This window comes from Sipha flava, unplaced genomic scaffold (genome assembly GCF_003268045.1).
Source record: "Sipha flava isolate LNK unplaced genomic scaffold, YSA_version1 130_pilon_pilon, whole genome shotgun sequence".
Lineage (NCBI taxonomy): Eukaryota > Metazoa > Arthropoda > Insecta > Hemiptera > Aphididae > Sipha > Sipha flava.
In genome coordinates, this window is record NW_020271756.1 from 1,095,388 (window position 1) to 1,107,989 (window position 12,602).

Below are 12,602 nucleotides of genomic sequence, written 5' to 3' on the forward strand. Positions count from 1 at the left end.
TAAACTATGGACAAACAAACAGAGTCAACATTTCATTACGACACGGTAATACAAACAACTCTGCAAACGATGTCTTAATTATATTTTAATTAAAAATCACCATATTTTGTAATGAGCGAAAAAAGTGACTGGGAAATCAAACGCATAGACTTTTGTTACAAAACATTACGCGTCGATTTCGCGAAGTCCCCGAAAAATTCAAGGTTCCAGTTCTAGTTTCGACATTGCAATCGAATACTGTGAATTGACGAGTGCATGTGTACATATGCATATTACAATTTACGGAATTCGCATACGTCGCACATGATGTCACCGCGTACATTTCACCAGAATCACAGTAGCAGTCATGAATAGATTTTTTTTGAAAATATCTTTTGCTAACAATCGATGACAATTATAATAATATCAATAGTATAACAAGGGTAATATAGTGATAATTTTTTATCAATAATATTTGCTGGTAAATCATCGTATTATTATGAAACCGCATGCTCGTATGATAATGTAGTATAATATGACGTATGTATTATATCAGTCGGTTGTTCATTTTACTTATCTACACATTCTGTTCTTCTTTTTATGTGTTATACGACTCTGCAATAGTTTTGGTTGCCACTATCACCAACCTCCAATAATCACGATCCTATATCCTTTTTTCCCAATGTGTTACACTTTCAGTCTCTCTAGATCTTGACGCACTCTATCTATCCATCCATCGTTTCTTGGATCTGCCTAGGGGTCTTCTACTTGTTAGTTTGCATTCAATTGACGTCCTAACTTCATTAATTTCCTCTTTTCTCATTATGTGTCCAAACCACTGAATTCTCTGACCCTTCACGTAGATTATTATTAGAGCGCGAATTTTTATGCAATTGTATATTTTTTTCCTTTCAATATTTTTGGATTTTTTGTCAGTTATCTCCACGAATCATCATAATTTAAAGCTAATGGTGAAATTTTTTTTTGCATATTTCTGCATATTTAGAGGTTATTGCATATTTTTGCATATTTTGGCAAAATTGAAAATTTATTGCATATTGAAGTGAAAATTTAAAAAAAAAAATTTATAAAATAATATTTTGTCAAGTAGAAAAATTAAAACTAAATTTCATAGTCACTAAATAATATTTTATATATATATGTATATTTAGTTATAAAATAAATAATTGATTACGACGTAAACTTAATCGCTCTTGCTGTATCAGTCGGTTATCGACATACCACTTGCTTTAAATATGTCCCAATAACTTCGGTTGACGTCGAACGTTCGTTTTCAGTCTTTAAAATATGTTATACCGATAAACGACACAGCTTCACATAAGATAAACTTTACATGCTTATGATTATTCATTTTAATAATAAATAAAATTGTAAAATTAAATTAAGTTCAGAAAATTCTTAAATTTTTTTTATTAAGTATTTAAGTAATTAATTATTATAAGTTGAATAATAAATTTTAAATAAATAAAAAATTCTTGCATATTTTTTGCATATTTTCATAATTTTGACTGCATATTTTCACATATTTTCATGATTTTAACTGCATATTTTTTGCATATTTTCATGATTTTTACTACATTAATATGCACATATGTCATATTTCGTTACTTATTATACAAGGTACTTTGGTGATTTCCATTATTTCTGCGTTTCTTCTTCCACGCCATTTATTTATTTCGATATGGAAAACTGATCCCCTTATTGTTCTTGGTACTCTATTCTCAAAGGTTCACAGTTTCGATTCAATTGCACTGTCACTGTCATCTACACATTTTAGTTATTTTTATTGCGTACCTTTTTTCTACGAGTTTCTCCGGAGGATGAATATCACAATTTTTTTTTATAGCACATTTTAACGTATTACGATCATATTTAACATACAAGAGAGAAGATGATATTTATGCGTGCATTATCTCGGCCTCTCGCATTTGCATTTTCGCATTTATTTTTTTATTCGCTAAATTATCCAGTGCTCGATTCCGTAACCTTATTCGAAATTCCTGCTTCACTCGCTTCCCAAAAAAAAGTCACGTTGAACAATCGATTAATTGTAAGTGTATACGAAGAAATCATAAAAGTATGACGTGAATTGAAAAAAGAACTAGATGATAATTTTTTTTTATTTTCGTATTATTATTATACTCGTAAGTATTTTTTTTTTTTCAAATGTATTGTCTTTATTAGTAAAGTTATTGCTAATTTCATATTATTATTTCATTGTTTTCTAGCGCACAGGTCCCAAGCCCTGTTCATCTCACATGCTATCGCGGCCGGCAAGAATCGACGGTGACACGTTACCGCACCAAGCGGAGGTGGTGTCGTGGAGGGTGTGGCGGCGGCTATGAAATTTCACTTTCCGACGATCTGCTGCCGCCGCTGCTTCCATCGCCGGCGAAATCGTATAACGTTCGATCAGTCGCCGTTGCGTGCTCGACGTATAGTGACCAACCGTGTACATCTACTGCCGTAACGGACTTGTCGCACGTGTACTGCCCCGCGTACGTGTTCGCCACTGGTTTATTATACAATTGATTTACAGTTTGTGTTTATAATTATTATTATTATTTTTTTTTCCTCCGCAAATCGATTATAGTATTAAAAACTCGGTCATCGGTTTCTCGACGCAGAGTGCTAAGCGAATTACTTACGGTGAGTTATGTCGAAATATTTTTTTCTTCTCCCTTCCCTCTGTTTTAAACCCAAAACATACCGCATTGATAGTGCACGATCTTTTGAGAGGCGAAAAATATACCGGGCACAGATTTCGTAACGAAAAAAAAACAGCTCGAACACGTGCAGCGGATGGTGCGAGCTGTACCTGCAACGTGTTTCAACGATGTTTAAAGAATACGCGTTAAGATTAAAAGAAATATTTTACTCGTTTGGGTGGTGTACAAAATATCAGCTGAAACGTAAATCGATTTTGGTGAACATGATCATTTGTTAGATAATCGTTATGTTTAATTAATACGAAAGTTTTTGTAATTTATGTTTGATTGGTACTTTGGAATAAAAATACACATTGACATAATTCTCTGCGACCATATAAGCTGGACAACATTTGATAACGGTTTGAAATTTGACATTTGTGTGTATTTTCGAACAAAATCATTTCACAAAATATACCCTTAACGTTTTTATATCTGAAATGAGAAAATAAAAGTATAGTTAAATAAAAGTATGGTTAAATTTGAATTCATCTGTCCCTAAATCACGAATGGCAGTTTTTTTTTTAATGTGTAATTTTTATTTTATACACAATAATACATTTTCAAACACTTATTTTCGTGAATAAAATTTTACGTAATATTAAAATCGAAATAAAATATTTTTGATTGTCCGGTCTACATTGACAAAATGAATACAACACATTTTACATATGTATTATATAATAACATAGTAACATTATAACAGTTTACATTTTATTTTTCAGAAAAATCCCTTAGAAAATCCATAAAGTCCTTATTTTGTTTGATTTTTTAGTTAGAATCGTATAGTTTTTTTTTTTTAATAAATATTTTTGCTTAGTCTTAAATTTTTTAAGTGCTTATTTAAGTGCTTATAATGATGTTTTTAAGCGCTTATTTTAATGATTTTAAGTGCTATAAGTCCCGAGCCCTGATAATGTTTAACGTAAAACATATTTTATATTATTGTGCTATCTTTTAATTACTTATTTATTGATACACGTAACATATGTTTTACATTTTAAACAAATCAGTTAAAAAAAACATTCGACAATAAGTACCCCAATAATGCATACCCAAAAGATTATTTTCATTGCTTACATGGAAAGTATAATATTAATTAAATACTTATATATACTATAAAATTTTACTTCAATTTTAAAATCAGACACTAGTTTATTCTAAATATGTTTATTTAAATATAATACGACAACAATATACAATGTTTAACCTAAAATGATATTCTCAGTGTTTATTGTTTGTATGGTGAAACTGATCCAAAATGTATATTTTTATATTTTAAAACTTAATCATATTTGCTTCCAAGTACAAAGTAATTAATTTTCCTCTACAACCACACGTAATTGAAACACTTGTACTTACAAATAATTCAAATATTTGACAACGAATTCTTATTATGTTTTAATTTTCGAATCTATATTCAAATAACAAAATTTAATTTCATACACAATACATGCAGTATTTCTGTCGTAAAAAAGTATGTGTACCAGAGGCAGCTCCAAGTGGGGGGCTAAGGGCCGCGGCCCCCTCCCAAGCCCGTACCGTATTTATAAAAATTTTTATATTGTTAACAAAAAATGCATATTATAATATGTATTATTATACGAACGCACAAGTATATAGATAGAGCCATAGAGGTATGACAGTTGAAAGAAGTTTTTTCCCACTTCGGAGACTAAAAACCTGGCTTCGTCCAATGATGATTGAAGATAGACTATCAGCATTACGTCTCATTAATGTATATCATAAAGTAGATATTATAGATCAAATAGATCATATTATTGATATTTTTGCTAATTTTAAAAATAGACGACTTGAATCTGTGTTGTAAAAATTGTTGTTTTCTTTTTATTATAAGACTTTATAAAATTATAACTTAGCCTCCTCTCTCCTAACCAAGGCTCTGGAGCCGCCCCTGATGTGTACTACCTATGGTTTTAGTTGAGGGTATATTATATTAACACATATGCATAATAAGTACAAATTGAAATGGAAAAAACATATTTTTATCAATGTTATTCTATATTTTTTTTAACAAACAATTTTTTTATTTTACTGATTTAAATATATAATATAAGTACTTTGTTGAAAAATATTCCAAAAGTGTTCTTTGGGTTTCATTTTTATTTTCTGTTATTATCTATTGAGCTTGTTGTCATACTTAAAAAATCCCTTTGACAATATATATGTGAAATTTTTATTTTTATATTAACTACAGTGAATACTCTTTTAATGTCATTAAACATTTATACATCGATTATTCAGACAACAGCGATTGATCTTTATCACCTAATTTATAATATGTCGTTTTATTATTCGAATTAACAGTTGAATAAATTATAAATAAATAAACAAGTTTCATATTTCATAGAACAATTTGTTTTATCGTTATTTATAGTTTTCGTAATTTAATCAAAAAGGATGATAATAAGACTATACATATAATAGTATAGTATATCAAATTATTACATTTTATATTTTAAATTTTTAACTGATAAAAAGTATTCAACCTTAACCAGGAGATTACAGTGTTTTTTTTTAAACGAGCAGATGGTATACTACGTATACCGCCATATGCTCTTCATTACAGCTCTGAATATATTTACGTATGTACAACTTTTAAAATAAGTTCATCATTTATATAAATTTATAAATTAATAATTGCAATAAGTGATTATTGTTGGTTTATTCATTATGCTATATTGCTTAGTAATAGTTAGTAATAGTAATAGTTATAAATAGTAATAATTTCAGTTGTTTTATAGAATATGTATGTATAGTTTTATTTATAAAAAAAAAACGAAAAATGAATAGGTGAATACTTATCAGTTTTTTTTTTTTATTATTTTCTGTTTTTTAAACTTAAATTTATGTTATTCGTAAAAGAAAAATGTTATTGATACATTTTAATTCCTCATTAATCCCAAATTAAATAATTCTAATAAAATTGATATTTTAAATAAATAAAGGCATATTAATTTGATTTATATTTTAAATTTCAAATCTACAACAAAATTCAATGAAAATATTTAAAATTAAAAATTGTAACTTTTGAAAAATTATTTTATGTGATTTAAATTTCTTGTAAATGTATTTTAATTGCAAGATAATTAATTAAACATTTATAAAATTATAAGTAATGCTTAACATATATATATGCTTAACATATATATATCTATATAGTAATAGAAGTATCTATACATAAAATATTTTTACTGACTATTAGTGATACCAAATCCTATATTCCTACATTATTTCATAACAACTAAAATTGAGCACTATTCCAGAAGTGCTTGTTTAAAATAAATTTAAAAATGCAATGTCATGATCCATTTATTTAAAGTTATGCATGTTGTCATATGCAGATGCGATATGAGTAAACGTATTTTATTGGTAGCTGTTATTTAATATTATATTTTATATTTTTTTCGCCAATGTAATCATTAAATATCTTAAAATAATCATATTCAACATATTATTTATATTTAATTGTTCATATAATCTCATACATTTAACTATCCACTTTTATTATATTTTTTAGTATAATAAATATACAATGTAACTATGATATAAAATATTTCTACATTAAATTCCACACATTTTATTATATAAAAAAAATACCAATATTATTTTCTAAACTTTCCTTAAATCTTATTAAAATATTAATTATTATTCATTCATAAAATAATAGAATTTGAAGTATAAATACTTACGTATATTATAGTCATAGGTAGCTGTGTAAAAGTTATCTATAAGGAAACGAAGGACAAGGACGATTTCGTAGAAAATGTATTATTCATAAAAATTATTGTATTCATATTAATAATAATAATAATAAAATATAGTTCATTGAAAAGTATTAAATTTAATTAATTATAGAGTTTTGACACTTAAATTACATTTATTTAGTTTATGAAATTATATGGAACAAATATTATATTAATAATAACTCAAGTTAAAATTAAATATTTTTATTACAGAACTTTTTTTTTATTGGTACATATATTACATAATAATTTATAAGATGATCGGTAAAAATAATATTTGAACGTAATATCTTTTTACTGTAAATTCTTAGTGAAACAAAGAAAGTGTTGATTCTATAAATTACAATGATGTGTTTTCTTTATTATCCAATTTTTTCTGGAAGCTTATTTAAAGCGACTTAATTATTTAAATATTTTATGTATTTGGTAAATTTAGAATTTTGACGATTTTTAATTTTAATGATATATAAATCTATAAATGTGTGGTTATGAATAATAATTTTTTCCAAAATGTATTCTTAAAAACTTATTATGAAGTATATTTGAAATGTAATTTCGATTGAGATTCTAAAATATTAATCATAAAATTTGATACTAACAAAGGTCCTATTTGGAAATCTAAGTAAATAATTTTTAAAGGAAGCTATCTTTTGTACATTTTAGCAAACTAATTTATATTGGTCATCGCTTTTCAAATGTCAATTTTTTTTAAATGTATGAGTTCTTGTATTTCGTGTAAACTATAATATTGTTGTCTCTTTTCAACTAACATTTTAGTAAGTATTTTCATCTCAGTTCTTGATATAAAAAAATTTACGTAATCCATAAAATGAAAATTATAGTTTTCCAATGTTTTCTTCGAGATAAAACATTTTAACGTTTTATATTTAGCCCTTAAAAATACGATCAGTTTGTGGTAAATAAATATAATATTAAATACATAATGAACAATATTCCCTATAAACCGCTAAGAGCGGCGATATTCTATTAATATACGCGCTATGCTCAAACAAATGCAATACTATTTTTAAAAAAAAAAGAGTTCGAAAACATAATACTTCGTAGGTACTTCCAACCGATATTGATCGATTTAATATTGAAGACATTTCCAATGGAAAATAATCGTATCCTTAGTGGGCCATTGAACATACGTATGCGTAGGTTGGTTTTAGAATAAAAATGATTTAGTTAACGTACGCTCGATATGTTATTATAACGTATAATATTATACACGTGTTTAACAATAACTGTACACCATTATTTTGATCAAATGAATCGTGTAGCAACGAATATGGTGCAAGACGTGTTTTGAATCCACGTCATCGAATATCACGAACGTTTAAACGAATAAAATGCAAAAAGCCGAATGGCGACTTACACGCAGCATATGGTTTCCGTTGGCGTTACCGTTATAACTGACTGAAAGGTATCGCAGACACAACGATTATGCGCGTGGCATGTTTGCATTTGTGTGCAGCTGTGATGACTGCAGGCCTGGGCAACGAGGTTTCACTTGAATAAAATTTAAAAAACCCTCATGAAGAAGGTGCGACCGAACAGTGTACGACTGCGGACTTGGTAATCTTGGTATTGTACGTGTATAGTTCGTCTTAGCTTCGTGTCCGGCCGGAGAAATAACCATAACAAAATACACACGTGCACGTTAACGATTACATCGCAAAGTAATGTGCAATGCGTTTTGCCTGAAGTTATGTCACTCGAATTTTAACGTTAGATACCTATTTTAAATATTGAAACGCATTTCTTTAACATGCATACACCATGCGTAGATGTTTGCAGTGGACCATTCCTACTATATTTTATAACTTTATCGCACAATGAAATGGTTATTTTCCTTTTTTTCATAGCCATTCGAAAACGATAACATTTTTTGAACACCCTCGATTATCGGACTAATGTGCAATTAACCTATTGTAATGGTTGTTTTGTTGCTACGTTGCTTTCGTTGACGTGATAAAATTATTACGCACGTCGACCGCAGACCAAATTATTTACCAGCATCATTATGTAGGCGGTAAAGTTTTTTTATAATGTTGGAAGTATTTTTAATAACAAGCAACGGAATAGTGTATCGCGAACATTTGATTTATTTTTATATTTGTGCAAGTGTTAAAACATTATTTCTTTCTTCTTTGTTCATTGTTCATTTTTTTTTTTTTTTTAATGTTGTTCTTCTTGTGTGTACTGTAATGACGCAATATTCAGGAAATACATGTCTAGATGAGTTCAAATTAAATTAAGTCTTTTTTTACCCGTTATGATTGATTTCCGTTCGTTACTGATGATTAAGTTTAAAAAAACCCATTCCCCATTACTGCTTTATTCATAAACATGTGCGCTATTTGCAATGATTGAATGCTTTAATTTAATTATGTCTGTTGATCCAAGTAAACAATCGTCAAATCATCGTACGACATGCGCGTACACCGAAGACAATATTTTTATAAATTTCCAAACATACCAACGCGACTTATCGCTTCTAACTGTTTGCGTAGGAGTAAAGACTCGTCTGTATTGTTATTATTACGTACATCGTATTAGAGTGTTGGTTTGGGCGTCTCAGATGTGATGCGTTATTAGGTTTACTTAGTATCGTGTCCGAACGGTTTTTTAAATAGTCATATTGATAAATATCGGACGGTCATCGTCTTATTATACAAGTTCAACGTACTTCGATCGAAAATAACGCCGTTTATATGGAATTAAATCCTGTCGGGTGACCAGTACGAGGATGCAGAGTGTGCAGTGTTTGTATACATTTTAAAGCCACGAATACGTATAGTACACGCTGAATGAAAATCTAAATTACAGGTTGTACGGTATGAACAAAAAACACCATTGTTCCCCTCGAGTCGACAGACAAAAAAATAAAATAAAACAGCTTGTCGAATGTACGTGCACCAATAATGAAGGTGACAAATTCCGTACAGTTCATTATACTCCCTCCGAAGTATAATGAATGGTGGAAGAAGAAAAAATTAAATATATCAACATGTGATGTAATTTTTTGACAGGTTCATTGTAATATATTCACACACACACACGAACAAGAATATTATCAATATATTTATAAAACGATACACGATATTTTATTTAGACATTTAAATATCTTCTTAATATTTTATGATGTTGCTTTAAATAAAACACAAATGATTTGGATACTTTTCTGGAATAATCGATTTTTCATAATAATTTACTTCAGTAATTAAAGTTTGTTATTTTACGTTTTATTTATAACGTATTTTAGCTTATTATTTTTTTATTTAAACTTCATTCACAGTTACTATTGGTAACTACACTTGTTGACATACATGACTAATTTTTTTAGTATGAAAAAAATTAATTGTTTATAATATAGTTTTTATATACCTATTCATATGGTAGTGGTTATAAAAAGCAAACTTAATAATAATAATACGAAAAAAAATTATATTTTACAAGTATTAAAATTATAAGCAACTGTGTTTGCATTAATTATTTCTATGTAATAAACAAATTTCAGTTGTGGCATAAAAATTAGGAATTAAATATTTTTTACTACTGTAATGATTTTGTTGAAACATAATATTTAATTGAATCGTGAATTTCGAAAAAGGGCTCATATCTGAAAATTAAAATAATTTAGGAAACTAAAAAAACTGATTTTCTTTTGAATTATTTTCTTTATTTTAGCAATTGACAATAAATAATAAATTAATTCATCACAATAGAATAGAGATAATCTGAACCCTTGTTGCTCATAAAATATCGGTCGACGATATGTGTAGACGAAAAAAATGTAGCAAAGTCTATTTTGATAAAAACTCGAGATGGGCCTTTTTCGAAATTCATGATTCAATTATAATTATTCTTTAATATTTAGAGTAAAATTTGTTTTAATTTCAATGATTTTTGTTATTGAAATGTTATTTTGTATAATGTTCAAGAAACGTTCAATTTTCATTTATTTGTTTGGTTTTGATTGCATTTCTTTGTTATGATTTGCAGTACTTTTAATAAATTTTATATATTTTATTCACAATGTGATCGCATATTATTACGGAAACAGACGAGCTTCTATTTTATTGTTGATACTTTATATTTATTAACTATTATTGCCTTAATCCATTAATATATATATACCTACATTCACTTCATTCAACCGCTTTCTAAACTCGTTTTTTGCGAATTATTTAAACGGGCTGTTACATTGCACATATACGGCTGGTGCACATTGCGCCCTGTAACTGAACTGATTTTTCATCAATTTCATAGTTTGCTAATTATTTATCACATGACGTATACATTTCCACAAATCAAAAATGTTATGAACTCATCCGAAATAATAACTATTGTGTTAAACGCATCGATACGAATGCACAGGATATTATATGTTTTCGCACATGGTTCAAAATCACGCCTCGTCGAGTGCAAACCAACGCCCAGTTGATCGTCTGATATTCATCGGAATTAGATAATAAATAATAATAATGTATAATAATTACCGTAAGTTACGTAAAAATAAATATTATAATTAAAAACAATTTATAATATAGAAACAACATTGTCCGAAGATATCGACCTGAGGGTATTTTTTTGTGCGACAGGAGCCGTTAAAAGGAACGCAACTAAATGCGTTAAAAATCGCTCGCGATTCTAAACCCTGAAAATCGTTTGAAAATACCGTTCTATCTTTCATTCGTCTAATGTGTGTACATAGAATAGACGATGCTTTAGGACTTATATTTTTCTTTATATATGAAAGAATCGATTAATATTTTTCATTCTGTTTGCATCATTGTCCGATGACACAATACGCGTGTACACTGGACAACATTGGGTTGATTGAACTTCGCTGACAAGGTTGTCGTACATATATTTATTATTGTACTTTAATTGCGCCTTTATCATTTATATAAAACTTCTAATGGAATCGTAAGATCTACGCATGTTACCGATTTGTAGCATGATGTTTTGTCAACTTATCCAATCTTGTAGCATCTTCTAAAATTCATCAAATAAAAATGTATATCTACTTAACAGCGTCGCACAAAAAATTTTCAATTCATTTATTTTTACCGTATTTTTAAGATTTATAAAATATTAAAACATCAAATATTTTACTTATTATTTAGATATATTATTAAATTTTTAATTATATTAATTATTTTTAAGATACTGAAAATATATAAGATTAATAGACCATTGAGTATTTTGATGGAAACTATTGGTAATTTATGAATTTGTTAAACTTGATGAATACGAATATTCAAATTTCATAAAAAACCGCAGTAGATAGGTTTGTAGCTTATAGATATAAACATTATTCTATGTGAATGATAACTTGCACTTTGTTCTACTTTGTAATTATAATTTATTAAGTAAAATACGAGAAATAAAAATTAATCAAATAATGAAATAATTCTAAGAGTTGGATATTTTTTATATTAAATATTGAGGTTTAAATACAATAAAAAGGTACATTGATATGGCATGAAAAGAAAAAAAAATTTAAAATCTATACATTTAAAATAATTTCAAATTATAATTTCAGGCTATATTTGAAGTGTGATGGATGTGTGTGTCTTCAGAGATGCACAAATGGCTGCAATTGCCGGCTACTCCGACAGACGATCCGTTGGCTTCTGTTTACCCATCCAATCATTACAAGAAGTCACACGTTTACGCTGTCACAAGGTAATTTATCAAACCGATAATTTTCTTTGTAAAATATGTAATAATATTATGATAAATTGTTGGAAGTGTAAAAAAAAAATGTTTACGTGATGCTTACCTACTTTCAAAAAAATTAATTCAAAAATATCTAATTATACATATGAATATGTATATATATATAATACAATTATAATCTTTAATGTACATAACAGAATAATAATTAATATTAATTTATACAATTATTCATATTTACATAACAATTACAATAGGTTAAGTATTCATATTTTTTAGTTCTTCTCGCATCGCAATAAGCTTCCACGATCAATCGTATCTACAAATAACTTCCGGTATCGTTTATGAATTTGAACAATTTTCTTTAAAGAACCCCTCTAGGTTAAGTTAGTAGAATATTTAAAACCACAAAACGATATGTTTACACTCCCTATAAATT

The 12,602-nt window shown here is 27.6% G+C and overlaps 1 protein-coding gene across 1 annotated transcript in view; it reads left to right on the forward strand.

The window, feature by feature from the left end:
* The first annotated feature begins 2,395 nt into the window (after positions 1 to 2,395).
* Positions 2,396 to 12,602, forward strand: part of LOC112694565 — a 58,163-nt gene continuing 47,956 nt past the window's right edge. The window contains exons 1-3 of the mRNA XM_025570079.1: positions 2,396 to 2,498; positions 2,594 to 2,649; positions 12,030 to 12,172. Coding sequence (XP_025425864.1) covers positions 12,051 to 12,172 — 122 coding nt within the window. The 5' untranslated portion in view covers positions 2,396 to 2,498; positions 2,594 to 2,649; positions 12,030 to 12,050. The remainder of the gene's footprint in view (positions 2,499 to 2,593; positions 2,650 to 12,029; positions 12,173 to 12,602) is intronic.